Source organism: Dermacentor variabilis, chromosome 2, assembly GCF_050947875.1.
Source record: "Dermacentor variabilis isolate Ectoservices chromosome 2, ASM5094787v1, whole genome shotgun sequence".
Classification (NCBI taxonomy): Eukaryota; Metazoa; Arthropoda; class Arachnida; order Ixodida; family Ixodidae; genus Dermacentor; species Dermacentor variabilis.
This window is the reverse complement of record NC_134569.1, coordinates 245,303,000-245,320,684: the sequence shown is the minus strand read 5'-3', so window position 1 is coordinate 245,320,684 and position 17,685 is coordinate 245,303,000. Positions and strand designations below refer to the sequence as shown.

Genomic DNA, 17,685 nt, shown 5'->3' with positions numbered 1-17,685 from the left:
ATAAACCTCGAGCCGGCTAGATAGCATGACAATTTCTGAACGGCCCACACGAGACATGCACTCTCTTTCTCGGTGGCGCTATACGCCTGCTCACGACTGGTCAGCTTACGACTAGCATACAGGACGGGGTGTTCTACTTCTCCCTTTTCCCGTTGGCACAGTACAACGCCCATGCCTCGCTCACTAGCATCGCACTGAACAATGAACCCTTTTGTATAGTCTGGCGATCGTAGCACAGGCTGGCTTGTTAGGGCACTCTTTAGGGCGCTAAAAGCTCTTTCCTTTGTCTCGTCCCAGACGACTGTTTGAGGCTCTGACTTTCTTAGAGCATCCGTCAGGGGAGCCGCGATATCAGAGTACCTGGGGATGTACCTCTGATAGTAGCCGGCGACACCTAAGAACGACCGAATATCGGTCTTCGTGCGCGGTTGCGGAAAGTCTCGCACAGCGGCCACTTTTATTTCAGAGGGGCGGCGACGACCCTGACCAATCACGTGACCGAGGTAGACAACCTCGGCCTGTGCTAACTGGCACTTAGGAGCCTTTACTGTCAAGCCCGCTTCGCGCAGGCGGGTTAGCACTGCCCGCAAGTGTGACATATGCTCAGACCAGGATGCGGAGAATATCGCTACGTCGTCTAGATACGGTAAAGCGAATTCTTGCTGTCCCCGTAACACTTTATCCATGAGGCTTGAAAAACAGTATGGCGCGTTCTTCAAACCAAAACTCAACACTTTAGGACGGAATGTTCCCATTGGTGAAATGAACGCCGCATACCTACTAGCCTCTTCTGTAAGTGGAACCTGCCAATAACCCCTGACAAGATCTAGGGTGGAAATAAACTGAGCGCTACTAACTTTCTCAAGGCGCTCCTCGATGTTAGGGATCGGATAAATTTGATCCTTAGTGATGGTATTAAGCCTGCGGTAGTCGACGCAAGGACGAGGTTCCTTGCCCGGTACCTCAACTAAAATCAAAGGGGAGGTATAATCACTCTCACCTGCCTCAATAACACCGAGCTGTAGCATTTTCTTTACCTCAGCCTCCATAATATCGCTCTGGCGGGGTGACACCCGATACGCCTTGGATCGTACTGGCTCTGGGGAGGTAAGTTCTATATCATGAGTAAGTACAGAAGTCCTACCAGGCCTCTCAGAGAACAGACCTTGAAACTCTTGTAATAGCTGGTGTAGTTCGGTTTTCTGCTCGGCCGACAGCGGTGCTTTACTGATAAGGTCACTAATGACTTGACCGGTGTCTTCCCTGTTCGTCACTGAGCCTAGTCCCGGAAGCTCGACCGGAAGCTCTTCAGGAACGTTTACCATCATGCACACCACTGCTTCCCTTTGTCTATAAGGTTTGAGCAGATTACAGTGGTAAACTTGCTGTGCTTTCCGCTTTCCTGGCAGACTTACCACGTAGTTAACGTCCGACAGTTTCTGAACAATTCGTGCTGGGCCCTCCCACTGCACGTCTAGTTTGTTGTTTAGCGATGTGCGCAATATCATGACCTCATCGCCCACCTCAAAACGACGGGCCCTGGCTGTCCGATCATAATAAACCTTGGCCCTCTGCTGGGCCTTTGTCATTGCTTCACCTGACAACTCCTGTGCCCTTCTTAAGCGTTCGAGGAGCTTAAGTACGTACTCCACCACGACTGGGTCGTCGCCCCTACCTTCCCACGATTCTCGAAGCATGCGAAGCGGAGACCGAAGCGAGCGACCGTACACCAGTTCAGCTGGCGAAAACCCCGTAGCTGCATGCGGCGCGGTCCTTAAAGCAAACATCACCCCAGGCAGACACAGCTCCCAGTCAGTTCGATGTTCAAAACACAACGCTCTCAACACGCGCTTCATGACGGAGTGGAGCTTCTCAACGGAATTCGACTGTGGGTGGTACACTGAGCTGTGTAGCAGCTTTACCCCACACCTTTCGAGAAAAGTTGTCGTCAAAGCGCTAGTAAACACTGTGCCCTGATCTGATTGGATTTCCGCAGGAAAACCAACTCGCGCAAATATGGACAGTAGTGCAGTGACTATCTCAACTGAGCTGAGTTCTTTAAGCGGCACTGCTTCAGGGAACTTGGTCACTGGGCAGATCACAGTCAAAATGTGTCTGTACCCCGTGGCTGTTACCGGCAGAGGTCCCACTGTATCAATAACGAGCCGTCTAAAAGGCTCCGTTATGATAGGTACCAATTTCAACGGCGCCCTTGATTTGTCCCCTGGTTTGCCCACCCGCTGACAAGTGTCACATGTCCTCACGAAATGGTCTGCGTCCCGAAAACACCCTGGCCAATAGTACTCTTGCAAGAGACGGTCCTTAGTTTTCTTAACTCCTAGGTGTCCGGACCACGAACCCCCGTGTGACAAGCGCAACAGATCCTGACGATAGCATTGAGGCACGACCAGCTGATCGAACTCCACTCCTCGGCGGTCTAGATACTTCCGGTACAGGACTCCACCTCTTTCCACAAAACGCGCAGTTTTCCTGGCGATACCTTCTTTGACATTGCAGCGTATGTTTTCTAGGCTACCATCCTTCTTTTGCTCGGCTATCAAAGCCGACCGGCTGACTTTTAGCAACCTATCAAGTCCGTCTGACGTAGGCGCGATGAGCAAATCAGTAGATAGCTCTTCTAACTTTCCCGTGTCGGGCGTTTCCTCTCCAGTATCTGGCGCCTTTAACGTTACAGACTCAAGTTTATTCAGTTCGGGCGTGCTCTGAATATCAGCTTGCTGCGCCTCTGACCCTTTTTCGTTGTTTGATAACGTCGGCCCCGCAACTACCGCCTTTGCAGCGAGCTCCCGAACCTTCGATCTGGTTAAGGCCTGAACACTAGCTTCACCAAACAAAAGCCCCTTCTCGCGCAGGAGGTGATCGGACCTGTTTGAAAATAGGTACGGGTACTGGGGTGGCAGCATAGATGACACTGCCGCCTCCGTCTCAAGCGCTCCGAAAGGTCCTTCAATAAGCACTTTTGCTACCGGCAGACACACGCTATGAGCTTCCACGGCTTGCTTGATCCATGCGCACTCGCCCGTGAACATATGGGGTTCTACGTAAGACGGGTGAACTACATCCATCGTAGCTGCGGAATCGCGAAGCACTCGGCACTCTTTCCCGTTCACGAGGAGGTCTCGCATGTAAGGCTCGAGAAGCTTCATGTTCTCGTCAGTGCTGCCTATTGAAAAAAACACAACTTTTGGTGTTGTTTCCGGACACTGCGCCGAAAAGTGACCCGGCTTCTGGCACGTATAACAAACGCGCGCTTGCCTCATCTCGAACCGCTTTCTGCGTTCGGCTTCGGCTGCCGCCGTCTCCTTAGGTTCGGTCGCACTGCTTCCACTCGCATCCGCACTACGCGTGTTCCCCTTTGCTCTCATGGGTGTGAACTTCGGCCTCTCAAACTTCGAGCCAAATTCACCCTTTTGACCGTCCTTAGCTCCGCGAGCCCGACGCGTCACAAACTCCTCGGCTAGCTCAGCGGCTTTAGCCACCGTACAAACGTCTGGCCTATCCAAGACCCAGTATCGCACGTTCTCCGGTAACCGACTATAAAACTGTTCTAGCCCGAAACACTGCAGAACTTTATCGTGGTCACCGAACGCTTTCTCTTCTTTGAGCCACTCCTGCATGTTTGACATAAGCCTATACGCAAACTCTGTATATGACTCACTTCTGCCTTTCTCATTTTCCCGAAACTTCCGACGGAACGCCTCCGCAGACAGCCGGTACTTTTTTAGAAGACTCGATTTCACTGTGTCGAAATCCTCTGCCTCCTCTCTATCCAAGCGAGCGACTACGTCGGCCGCCTCGCCGGGTAACAAAGTGAGCAAGCGCTGTGGCCACGTTTCCCGAGAGAACCCCTGCTTCTCGCACGTTCGCTCAAAGTTAACCAGGAACAAACCAATGTCCTCTCCAAGCTTAAACGGCCGCATCAGGTCAGTCATTTTGAACAATACTCGTTCTCCTGCACCGTGTGCCTGACTTCCATTACGAGCGCGTTCCATCTCTACCTCAAGACGCTTCATTTCCAAAGCGTGTTGACGGTCACGCTCTTCTTTTTCTTTCTGCTCTTTAAGTTCGCGCTCCTGTTTCTCTTTTTGCTCTTTAAGTTCGCGCTCCTGTCTTTTTGACCTCTCCTCAATAGTCTCAAGGCATTCCGACAGCTCGTCATCCTCAGCCTCTAATTCCAGAATAGCCTTTAGCAGTTCTGGTTTTCTGAGTTTGTCCGAGACATCCAGACCCAACTCTCTTGCAAGCTCCAACAATTTCGGTTTGCGCAACGACTTCAAATCCATGGCTGCTCTGAATGCTGCTTTCTCTACTGCTTACTATTGTCTTGCCGCAAACTAACCCGGCAGCAACGACAACCACAATTACCAGCTCTGTTTCTGACACTAACAAAAGCCTGGCAAAGCTCAGAAGAAGAAAGTCCCGCACTCACCAAACCTCGCAGCCAAGAGTCCAGCGCAGTCGTTCCGCTGCAGGCAACCAGTCATCACACAGGGCTCGTTGCACTGCTCCCGGATCGTTGTTGAGCTGCTCAGCATACAGTCAACTGCATCTCTTCGCTGCTGGCCTCCGTTGTCGCGATCTCACCGCTGGCAGACAGTTATTTGGAGTCGGAGGCGATCTCACCGCTGCCAACCAGATGTTTGGGTCGCACCGCTGGTGCGATCGGTTGTTGGGAACTCGGCGCTGACGCCCGTGGTTGTACCTGGGTCGCAAGCCCCAAGGGTAGCGTTGGCCTGGCGGCCTGGGGTACAACTGGAAGCATCCGAAGGTCCCGGCAAAGCATGAGTCGACTGGTAACAACAAAACAACTTGTTTATTTTAACATCGCAAAGAGTTGGCGGTCAGGTTGACCGAAGTAGAGAGACGGGAGAGCACTTTACTCAACAGAAGAAATCGGAGCCCTCCTTTTGGCGTCCGGGGGCAGCTGTTTTTATACTCTCGCAGTTGAGGGCAAGAAGGAACCCCTCAATAGACGAGCACGGGAGTGTACAATGGGCTAAGGTGACGCACACTGCCGCCGGTCGGGCACAAAGACTGGAAGGAGAGGGTGACCCCTTGCTTTCGCATCGCCTGGTTCAGGCACAATGACTGGAAGGGGAGGGTGACCCCTGCTGTCGCATCGCCTGGTTCGGGCACAATGGCACATACACTACCACACGCACATGAAGACACGTGGCATCGGAACATGCCTGGAAACGCCTGGCGGGGAGCGTTGCGGCGACGCCGCACGGGCCAAAATGTCTGCCGCCCCGCCGCAGTCGCGCCGGCAAAACCGCGTGTCGCAGGCGAAACGCAACAACATACTGACGTCAGCGGACACGGTATCGGCGCTGTTCTTCTGCAACGTCAGCAAAATTCTGAAGAACATGTGGTTGCATACGCAAGTCGCACGCTAACAGCTGCAGAGAAAAATTATACGATTACCGAGCAAGAGTGTCTCGCCGTTGTTTGGTCCGTCCAAAAATTTCGACCTTATCTGCACGGCCGCCACTTTACAGTCGCTACTGATCACCATGCCTTGTGCTGGTTGGCGACACTAAAGAATTTAATGGGACGTCTCGGCCGTTGGATGCTTCGTTTATAAGAATACGACTTCGACATCACCTACAAGTCTAGAAAGAAACACCAGGATGCCGGTGCTCTCTCTCTCTCGTTGTCGCCTACCATCGTCTTCAAGCGGTGATTGCTTACCACCTTCCGTGAGGAAACCGCAGGGCGCGTCGCCTGCGTTCCCTTCGCTCGCAGCTCTCGACCGGCTCCCTTCCAGCCATTCTCATACGTTTGCCTCTAGCCAACGTAATGACTCCTACTGCCACTCCGTTATGGAACGTATTCGCGGATCATATCGCCCACCTAACACTCGGCTCCGTCGGCAGTTGAAGAAATTCAAGATGGAAAATTCGGTACTATACCTGTACGTGTTTCATCCCGAAGGACACGGTTGGGTTCCTGTCGTTCCCGATCACTTCGGGCCCAGATATTGGAGACCTTTCACGACGATCCCATAAACCTGGTTTCCATAAAACCTATGAGTGAATTCGCAGCCGATTCTCTTGGCCTGGACTTGCAACCAGCGTAGCGAAATACGTAGCTTCCTGTTCGGTCTGCCAACACCGCAAACGACTGACCTCACCTCAGGCTGGACTGCTCCGACCTGTCCCGTGTCCTGAAGTTCCTTTCGCAGTCGTTGGTATGGACCTCTATGGACCGCTACTCTTAACCACTGGCGGTAAACGATGGATCATCACAGCTGTAGACCACTTGACACGGTACGCTGAAACAGCTGCACTGTCTTTATTTATTTATTTTATTTATTTATTTAGTCATACTGTTAACCCTCACTTGAGGGTCGTTACAGGGAGGGTCAGTAATCGAATTGTACATAGAACAAATATTGAAGATAATTTGTAGGAGAACATTTGTAATACATAGAACATTTGTAGAAAAAAAAAGCACACAGCTTTTTCACACATGCAAGCACACATGCAAGGAACAAATATAAGCTATACAGTGTGGGCGAAATACTTATCAAGGCCAACCTCGCAATCACTCATAGCATTTTTTGTACCGCATCATTCGGTAATTCATTCCACATTTTAATAGCGTCAGGAAAGAAAGAAAAGCGGAATAAGTCTGTTCGAGCCATTATTGGTTGCACGAATGTACTGCGTGTTGTTCGTGGTAACCTTTTGTGAAAGAGCGTCAGATAATCATCCTTGTTTATTTTCCCATCTGCGTGTAGTATTTGAAAAAGCAATTTCAATCGCTGCTTCTGCCTTCTTGATTCCAGTGGTTCCAAGTTACATATTTTTAACATTTCAGTTACCGAGTCACGTCGTCGATATTTAGAGCAGATAAAGTGAACTGACATTCTTTGAATTCGTTCTAGTTTATGTTTTAAAACGTTTTGATGGGGGCTCCACACAGCACCAGCGTATTCTAGGCTCGGACAGATATATGTCTTCTATGCAATCAACTTGCCTTTATTCGTCGCCTGGCGTAATTTCCTTTGGAAGTAACACCACTTCCTGTATGTTGATTGACAAATATTTTCAACATGAGGACGCCAGTTCAATTTATCTGGTATGGTTATACCCAAATATTTGAAGCTACATATTTTTACCAGCATATTATCAGCAATATTATATGTGAAAGAGATCACTTCCTTTCTTTTTGTTGTGTGTGTGTAAGTGTTTTTTTAATTAATTTCCATACCCCATTTTTGACACCATGAGCTTAAGTTTTGAAGGCACTGGTTGATTTTAAATTGATCTTCCCTGCATGTTACCGGACAATAAATTAGGCAATCATCTGCGAAAAGAGAATCCGCCGAGGAGGTTGCAGCCTTTTTCTTGGAAGCCATCTTTCTATGGCACGGAGCCCCACGTGTCCTTTTGAGTGACCGCGGCAGGACCTTCCTCTAAACTTCTCGACGATGTTCTCTCTGAGTCCAATACCACCCATAAAACGACTTCCAGCTACCACCCTCAAACTAATGGTCTCGCAGAGCGCTTTCATCGCACGCTGTCCAACATGATATCTATGTACATCAACCCTGACCACACCAATTGGGATGTCATTCTACCATTCGTCACTTTCGCATACAACACGGCCGTCCAACGCACTACGGGGTACTCGCCCTTTTTCCTTCTGTATGGTCGCCAACCGATCACTACCTTCGACGTTTCTTTCTTCGCTGTCCCCGCGCCTTCGTCCACATCAGTGTGTGAACAGTTCGTTTCACGCATTGCCCGGTGTCACCAACATGCCCGCCTCAACACCGACGCCAGTCAACAAGACCGCAAAATTTGCTGTGATGCATCTCACCGTGTGGTTTCCTTCCACCCTGGAGACGAAGTGTTACTGTCGACCCCACTTCGCGCTTCTGGATTGTGCGAGAAATTTCAGTGCCGTTTTATCGGGCCCTAAATTGTTCGGGAACAGGCTTCGCCAGTTAACTATCGTGTGACTCCAGTTGTTCCGCCTTTGGACGGCCGCTACCGTACCACAGAGATTGTGCATGTTTCGCGTTTAAAGCCTTTTATACGGCGTTTCCTGCCATATGCAGCGTAACCAGCGGCCAGGTTGGCCGCTTCCACGCGCGGGGGAAATTGTGTGAGCATTATTTTACATCTTCATCTTCTTCATCTGTTTATATGCATCATCATGGCCAGCGTCATCGTCCTGAGCGCGCGACTTGGGAAATAAACCGTTGAGGCTCAATAGCTGTCTCGCAAGATATATATATATATATATATATATATATATATATATATATATATATATATATATATATATATATATATATATATATATATATATATATATATATTCTTTCTTTATATACAGCATATTTTACAAGATACGAAAGCATTACTGGACCCATAGCCAATATATGTCCCGGGTCCGTAGTCAACTTATGTTATAAAACGCAGAACGCGAGCAAACAAAAACAGCAGGCATAAAACATAATAGTAATATTAACATAGATAACTATGACAAGAGTGTAAATATAAACTCGGTGTTCTTATATCCTGCACCAACGCGAGCAAACAAAACAGACGTAATACATAACAATGAAATTGACATGCAAAACTTGAGCAATTTACATGCACAACATAGGAAGGAATGTAAATATAAAGAAGTGTACTTTTATGGAGAGTATTTTTCAAAAGAAGTATTTTCTCACAGCAGACCTAAAGTTACGGGCTTCGTTTATATGTATTGGCAGAGAATTCCAAATAAGTGCGCCGTTAAATTGCACGAGCCTTTTCCCGTACAGAATATGACATGGAGGCAAATTAAAACACTGATTAGTTGCGGCTCTTGTATTTCGTAACGGGATATTAAATAAAGTAATTGGAAGTGGATTATTGGTTTAAATAATACTATGAATGACCTCAGCAATTTTCAATTCATACAATGCATGCACTGGCAACACATTTGATGAGCTATACAAGTACGTACTGTATTGTGTTCACCTACAAGTGATAATTCTCAATGCGCGTTTATATATATATATATATATATTACTCGGGAAGGTGGCCCATTACTTCTATACCAGAAGTCGAGATGCTGCAACAAATAATTAACGTAACTACATTATTGAGTTTCCTAGGTAATTACTTTATGGCACACATTTCAATTTATTAATTGTAGTTTGCAAGGCGATACTTGGATCGAACTCTCAGGACTACACCAGCTTCGATATATTAATTTTGAAAGTGTCTGACTAAATGCATCGGCGTTCCAGTTGCTATTGTGATCCAGTGCATAAAACAGGGTTACGTTAAAAAAGAGTAAGGAGAACAACAGTGCATTTTTTGCGCAAGTTTCATGACGCCTATCTCGAAACCGGTGGCGTGCTCAGAATTTGATTCAAGTTGATATGTGTTTCAAGCTCAGTAGTTACCATATTTAAATTGATATATGTGCAATAACGTAAATAATTATTCGCGTAGTTAGGGTGATAATTCAATTTTCATTTCATAGAGAAGTAATGATACTTTCATCGAATAATTTAACTGAATGGTGAAGGGTGCTATGGTGTTGCGGCTGAAAAAAAAAAGAAAAAGACACCCTATATGTATATTATACTCGAAGATACCTCCGATAGCCTATAATGGTCCCTTCGGCTGGCCGTTTCAGAGCGCGCTCGCGAGCGGCGTTGTCTTCTTCTGCTGCTTGAAAGTGGGCGTGCGCCATGCGTGTAGCGAGTTCTTTGCGATTGCTCTCCTCCATCTCCGAGGCGCTCAGGGCACTGTCGTCGGAGCAGCCGTCGAGACAGAGTGTTTCCAGCAACGTCATCATAACATTGGCGGCGGTCCACCGTAACCTAGGCAACCTAGGCCGTGCACTACATGCTCGCGAATCCTTTCTCTATGGCTCGCGTCTCAACGAACGCTCGTCCCTCAGGCGGTTTTCCCGGCAGTGCCGTGAGCTTTGGATAGGCGGAACATCGGGCATTCACAGTAGTCGCGTGGTTTCGCATGTGCCATTTCCTCCTCCCGGTACACGTTCGCCTTGCGCGCTTGTCCTATGCCGCCGAGTTCGGCGAACGCCAGATCTGCCCGACACGGCTTCGGGGGATAGAGGCGACCAGCCGAGGATACCGCGTGACGGAGCTGTGGCTCTGAGAGCGTGGTGGATGTGCGTATTGAGTTATTTTATCGGGTTCGCGACGTAGTGGGCGTCACGCCCTTATTCCCTCCTTCGAGCACCTCGAGGCGTTCGAGCACTGTCCGTCGTAGGCGCCCAGCACGCTGAACCAAGAGTTTCTCGGCGCCGTGTTCCGGAGGACGGAGCGCGGAAACGGCCGCTGTCCGGTCGGAGAGAGAGCGAGGGCGGAGAGACGGCGCGGCTCGCCCGACCCGCTCTCCCCATTGGCCGGCCGCCGACCACAAAAGCGTCCGGCGTGTCGGCGAGGGTCGCGAGTGCTCAGTGCGTCACCGTCTCGTGGGGACCGCCGCCGCCGCGTGCTGCCCGGTGGACCGACGACGCGCAGCGGGAGACATGCTCAGCCCACGACAGGTGAGCCCCGCGGCGTGCACGCTTTTCCGCCGCGGCAGCCGGGACTGCTTCGTCGGCACGAGGGGCAGGCCGCTCGAGCCGCGCTGCTCGACGTAACGAAGCCGTGAAACTCTCGAAATCGCGCACTCGTATTTCGACTACGAATCGTCGTCCGGCATCTCTGTGCTCGCTGTGTCTGTTTTCTGTTAGTCATTTTTGCCACCGCGACGAATGCAATGGGTGACCTGTTTGCAATGCAGACTGAAGCTACGTATTTCGTGCTCACTGATTCATTTACTTTTGTTCTGCACAACTCGGTCCTGTAAACCTAAAGGGTTTAGGTAATGGTCACGGGACGCCAACGCATATAAGGGCAAAATCGAGAGTTCCTTATTGCACCAGTTTCTACATTCTTGGACTCGGCCTCTCATTTCGTACACTTATCGGGCGAGCATATCGGCAAAGAAAAAAAAATCACCTCCGCTCGTTCGAGCTGTGACCAGACACTTGTAACCACGTATCCGAGTAGTTGCACAATTTCGCCACCACTGGACACTGTAGTTTAATAAGCGGGGCAGCCAACGACTTATCACGACGCCTGTGAAGGACATCCCGTCATATACTGCGGGATCTCGCGATCCATCCTGTGCGGTGTGAAAGAAAGCATTCTTTCTGGCTGTTCGTCGTCTGTACGCGTTGAAATATACGCTCGATAATAACGATTGCGTGCGCGGCCTGTGACAGTTGACGTTGAATCTGTGTTTCAGAAAACATTCTAGCTCGCGGTCTCCATCTTTCAAATTTTGCCAACAGCGGCACTGTGACCTGTTTGTAGGCAATCGGCCAAAAATGCGCAGATTTCGCGTGCTTACAATTATTCCGCGCTGCTGGTGGCGCAGCGGCGGCGCACTTGCTACGGCGCTGGCACCGATCGTCAAGTACGCTGGTTCGATTCCCGACCGCATCACGACAGGGACGGAATTCAAAAGAAGAAAAGTTATTTCTCAGTGTGCACGTCAAGGCCAACACGGTTAAAGAAATGCCTTCCCGCCTCTCCCCTCGGCACCTCTGATATCTTTGGAACGTTAAATCCCACAACCTGATTTGATTTTCTCAATGAACGCGCACATGCATGCATGGAGCAGAGTCGGTTCTCCTCCAACGATCGACGAAGGAAGAAGACGTTTGTGTTAATTATTGCGCTAGAAAAAAAGTTGATTCACGTCATTGATGTCCTGTGAATTGCAAAAATTAGCCCCGTCATCAGTGTTTACTGAAGTTACATTGCCTGAATTAGCTCAAGTGATTCGAAACTTACCCGTGTAATCCCCTGGTCCTGGTGGAATTACCGTTCACATGATAAAAATTTTATTCGATCTATCTCCTGGAGACCGTCTAAATGTTATAAGGTATTCCTTACAGAAAGCCTGGATACCTTAAGATTGGCAAGTAGCTAAAGTAATACCGATACCTAAAAAACCAGGAGTAGGTTATAACATAGAAAACATCAGACCTACTTCTCTTACTTCTAATATAGTCAAGCTCATGAGAGTGTATTACATTGCAGAATTACTACCTGGATGGCGGATAATTTAATATTAAGTCCAAATCAAATAGGCTTCAGAGCTAATTGCTCAATATGGTATGCCCATGCTGATTTAGACAGCCGCATCCAATTTGCCCGGAAAAGGAGAAAATATTCCGCTTTGATGAAATTAGATATATCTAAAGCTTATGACAGCGTTGAACATTCACTTTTACTGGATATTCCACAGCGTCGTAATTTCCCAAATTTATTACCGCGTAGTTGGCAGAATTTTTGCTATCAAGATAATTTTGTTGCGTCAAGGACGGATATTCATCGTCTAAATTCAGACAGACTCGCGATGTTCGCCAAGGAGCGGTCCTATCCCCAGTATTAATTAATATATTAATGAGCTGCATCCCCACTGGTCAGGACGTGCACGGGTATGCAGATGGCATTGCAGTCTTTGCGGCCGACACTGACGTCAACACTTTATGCCAAAAATTACAAAGCTACACGAGTATGCTGTAGGTATGGCTTCAGACAATTTGTATGTTATTAAACGTAAGCAAAAGCGCAATTTTAGTGTTCCCGGTCATGGATCCGGTTTCAATTTCTGTAGCTTATAAGCAAGAGCCCATTCCACAGGTTGAGTCTCTAAAATATTTGGGAATCACATATAACAGAACACTCAACTGGAGTCCGCAGATAGAAAGCGTAGCAGGTAAGGCACAACGTGCTTTAGGTATGCAGCGCAGAATGAGTAACCGACAATATGGACTACGTAAGGATTCACTGTTGATGATTTATAAAATGTATATGCGCCCCACATTGAAATTTTGGTGTGTCTTGTTCTCAGGCGGCCATGCTTATAAAACAAAGCCTCTGCTTCTTTTGGAGCGTGAGGCCGTACGCCTGTGTCTGGGACTCCCTAGGTTTGTGGCTATTAATGTTATCTATCAAGAAGCGCGCCTTACAACATTGCCCTGCAGATTTCGCATCTTAACAATTCAAGCATTTATGAAATTTTACAGCTTGCCGCTTAGACAATCTGAATACGCCTTTATTAATGATCCAAATTCCTTCTTCCTTGCACATTGGCGTCGCTTTCACACTCCACAGATTTTCTTTGTACAAAAACAATTAGATAGCCTGAATGTGAACATTTGAGCGGTAATTCCTTCAGCCGAATCAAATCAGAATATTAAGATAGATGTTGATGACATTTCCCCCCCAAACTCTGAAGTTTTAATCAGCCGCTTTTTAAAGTAACCTGTAGCAAGATTACCTAGCGCACGTACATACAAATAACATAATAGCTACAGACGCTTCAATGAACAACGAAAGGGTGGGCGTAGGCATTTTCTCGCTTCCTATTGGCTGGTCATTCTCCTTGAGACTGCCAGATTTCACACCCGTTTTTGAAGCCGTACTTTTAGCAGTGATTTTAGCGCATCGAAAACTCCCTTCAAGCTCAATAAATGCGGGGGTTATAACAGATTCCCTTTCGGTCTGTACTTCGCTTACAGCTTCATCCAATTCGGCAACCCTAAAGACGTTTCTAGCATTAGTTCCTCCAGAGTTGAATTCTCTAAAACTATTATGGACACCTGGCCACTGTGCCTTACACTCAAATGAAATGGCAGATTCATTAGCGCGAGCATCCCTCAGTGGACCTATAATGCCGGTTATTCCAGTAGTGGCACACATAACAGCAATTAGATATGGAAAATGTTCAATTCATGGAGATGTCAATGAATTAATAACAACATGGACAGAATATCAGCACCTAAAATTTCCGTGGAAAATCCAGTGGTGCCCATCAAGACCATCAGATGTAGCGATCACGAGATTACGCTGCCGTGTCCCCAAATTGAACCTATATTTACACAGGACTGGTCTGACGCTATCGCCTCTATGTCCATACTACTAAGAAATAGAATCATTCTATAATTACTTTTTGGCATGTAGGCGATACAAATTGTCAAGAAAAAGACATCTAGAACTTCCGCTTGCTAAATTAGGGTTAATGTTATCATCAAAAATCATACAATATTTTGGTGCGTCAATTATAGGGGTCAGCCACAGGGATGTGTTTGATGCCGTTTGCGGTTACATACAATCAACAAAACGAATAACTTTTTTATTGTTTTCTTGTAATGTAACTTATTAGTTTTTGTATGTTTCCTTAACTTTCTTATTTCTTTTTAATCGAACAAGTAACACTTGAAAAGAATATGTAATCGCTTCAGCACGCAATTGTTCGCCAATCCCCCAGTGGGGGTATGAGCCATAATATGAGGCCATCATCATCATCATCATCGTTGCGCTGCTGCGTCCGTCGGTAAATGAGGAGTTCTGGGATGGCCAATGAGTCAGAGCAGGAAGTGTTTTTTCTTCCCTCCGTGTAAGCACGTGGGCTCGCTCGCTCGCCGATAATCTTTCTTTCATATTCGATGAGAGACCAAGAGATGGCGTCGCCTGCAGTGGCTCGTGATGTTTATGCTTGTATTTAAGTAGAGGCACGGTATTCGGCTTTACTCATTACAAATGCACTAGTCGGACGCATTAATTACATTTATTATTTAACCAACTTCGCATTTGACATTCGTTCGCGGTTTGTGTTTGTTGTACAGTGTTGTTCATTTACAGATCTTTATTCATTTTGCTGTAAAATGCATACTATATTATTTTCTCCACATTGTATACTGTACTTTGGTCTTTCGCCGTGATTTTGGGCTTTCTATTTTACACAAGTGCTGTTTCATTGCCATCGTGTATTTTTGTTTCTGAACCCCACACTAGCCTCTGGCTATGGGTTCAGTCAGTGTTTTATAATTTGTATGGCAAGAGTAGAAATAAAAAGAAATGAAATGAAATTTCACACGCGCTGAAAATTGTAGCAGGCTACCATTCTTGCAAAATTACAGAAATAGTGCCGATTTTGCAAGAAAATCAAGAAAATATATATACTTTGGTAGAAGCGTTTGCGACATTTCGTGACTTTTTAGAAAATTTATTTAATTTGACAGGCGTAGTAGCTCTTAGGGGACATTTCCGACACCCGTCGCACCGTCGTAGTAGTAGCGTGTCCACAATACTTATGGGCATGTGCTCCCGCCGGAAATAAACAAATTGAATGTAGAAGAACACCCTCGGCAACTCACTTTGAAGGATATAAAAATTCATCTTCTGGCACGCACCTTCCATTGGCAGTTGAACCACCTCTTTGCAAAACAGACGAATAAAATGAGATGAATAAAATGCATGAGCAAGGGAATAGAGGGGAGGGGGGAGCAGTGCCTGGCGAAGCAGCCGTGGCAGTTCGGCATTCGCTGGACACAACAGAAATAAACTGAAGGCAGAGGACGAGAGGCGCGACCTTCTGAAGCTAGCGAAGGGCCATCGGAGTCGGACGTAGTGATGAGTTCCGAATGAAGTTTCTCCACCTGGGGTTATTTCGCGCATGCTCTCCTAACTAGCGGTTCTGCATTTCTGCACCTGTACAGTGCTACCGTAGCCGCCTAAAAGTGATCCAACAGATTCATGACCGCCAGCTGGGTGCCATCACTAAATAAGAATGAAAACTCTCTAGACAACGGTGAAGTGGCGCCTTCACCATGCAGTAAAGCACGGGATAGAATTAGAAGCAACAATGATGCATGTTCCTATTGGCGGGAAAGAGAATGGTGCATCAATGTATTGCTCTTAGTCGCAAAATGGAGCGATAGCCAGGGAGAGCTTGCAATGTGTCACCTCACTCTTTGTTAAATTAGACTTTGGTAATGCTCCCAAGAGAAAAATCCTCGGGTTGAACCGAAAGCCTTTAGACGTTTAAACGGCTTAGTTTAGTAAATATAAGATACCTAGCCCAGTGCTCAGATTTGAACGGTGTCTCGAGCTCTCGCAGTATCGCGTTGCTGAGAACGACAGAAAGCTGAGCTAATTGGTAAGTATTCATTATGCAAAAAAGGCGAGGAGTGCAAACAGGACACAAGAGAAGTGCAGGCAGTCATAAACAAATCACGGCATCTACCTTCAAAATTTCCAGTCCTTGCTTCTTTTTGCCTGACATTTTTGTCGGCATAATGGCCACTATCATGGCCCCAATGAGAGGTCGGCAGTACTTTTGAAATAAATAAATTATCTATATCTACAATTTTTTTCCGACAAACGTTTTGTCATTCCTTATTTTCTCATTTATCCATACTATACATCAGATTCATGGCCAATGCTGTTTTGAACTATTTCATTTCGGTCTTCTTATTAATCCCTTTCCTTGAAACCAAGGGTTTGACTAAAACTTGTCAGGTAGGGGATGGTGACGGCATTCCTATCTTTGGCAAATCCGTTGGCAGATGCATGCATGGCGTCTGGCTCACACATGCGCAGCCTTCCTATGAAGGAAAGGACAGGGAGCAACATTGTATACCATTTTTCGACATGCTGTATACAATGAAACATAGCTTTTGTACCGTTCCCTAGGCTGTAATAAACGAGGCAGTGAAACATCTTCTTGGTCACCGCACCACTCTTTCGCTAGCCGCTTTCATTGGTGGCCTTGAACATTATTTCTCGTACTGGCCTTGTTAAAATGCTGGTCAGATCGCTTTGCTGTTCCGTAATATGTCATTCCCAACCCAGTGTTTGCAGCATGTGCTCATTATTTTCCGGATTGACTTTTCTGTACAGATACAGTGTTACACAGTGGTGTTTCTTTATTTTGTCATTTTGACTTACTATGGCAAACTTGACAAAGGAATCTTATTTTTGTGCAATCATTGTAGCTTAAATGCATAAATTTGGCTAGCTGCACTGGATAAACAAAAACAAATTCTTTCAAATGTATGCTCGATCTTTCTCAACCCTCTAGCTGGTGTAAATTTTGCCCAGTCACTTAATTTCTAGAAGTGCAGAGAACTTTGTCCGGTTCTTCGCATGGCTAGCTTGGTTCTGAAAAGTTCGGCCCTAAGGAAACACGTGACGTGATTCTGCGATGGCCGCGCCCACAGTGCTTCTCTCTGAGTGCGCACGCACCGCGCGGCAGAACACTCGCGGTTATCCGAGTGCGGCCCTGATGAAACGTGACGTCGACGCTGCGCCAGCTCCGATTGGCCTTCGGCGTCCGCGACACAATTGAATCACGGGCACACGCGTAATCACCGTTTTTTCAGGGCGACTCATCTGCACTTGGCTGTGTGCTCGGCCATTGTCGCGTGGGTTTCAATCAGCCGGCCTGCTCGCGCATCCTTGAGGGCAAGGAATGCGGTGCGCCAGGTTCGGCTGGAAGACTAATCGCGTGCTCGAAAGGTTGCTCGAGTCTTCGCATTTTCGTGATTTATTTGAGCCAACCTAATATTTGCGAGACCAGCAGCGCCTTTCGAAGCCGTGGCTGACTTTGCGGGCTGTAAATGCAAAGCACTCGGGAGCACCTCCGGCCGTTCGTACTTCCATTCTCTACGACGTTCGTCTGCCAACTGCCCTTTTTCTTCACTCAACGCACTCGAATAGACATGAAAGACGAATATGAAAGTCCACACCTTGCGAATGATGCACGCTATGTTCAATAGAGTTTTGACATACAGCATCTGCGTGGGCACTTTGTTTGTCAGAAAGATTGCCAAACATTT

General features: G+C 47.2%; 1 protein-coding gene across 1 annotated transcript in view; it reads left to right on the top strand.

The window, feature by feature from the left end:
• Positions 1–9,970: 9,970 nt before the first annotated feature.
• Positions 9,971–17,685, top strand: part of LOC142573212 (uncharacterized) — a 129,075-nt gene continuing 121,360 nt past the window's right edge. Inside the window, exon 1 of the mRNA XM_075682802.1 lies at positions 9,971–10,551. Within this exon, the coding sequence (XP_075538917.1) occupies positions 10,534–10,551 (18 nt within the window). The 5' untranslated portion in view covers positions 9,971–10,533. The remainder of the gene's footprint in view (positions 10,552–17,685) is intronic.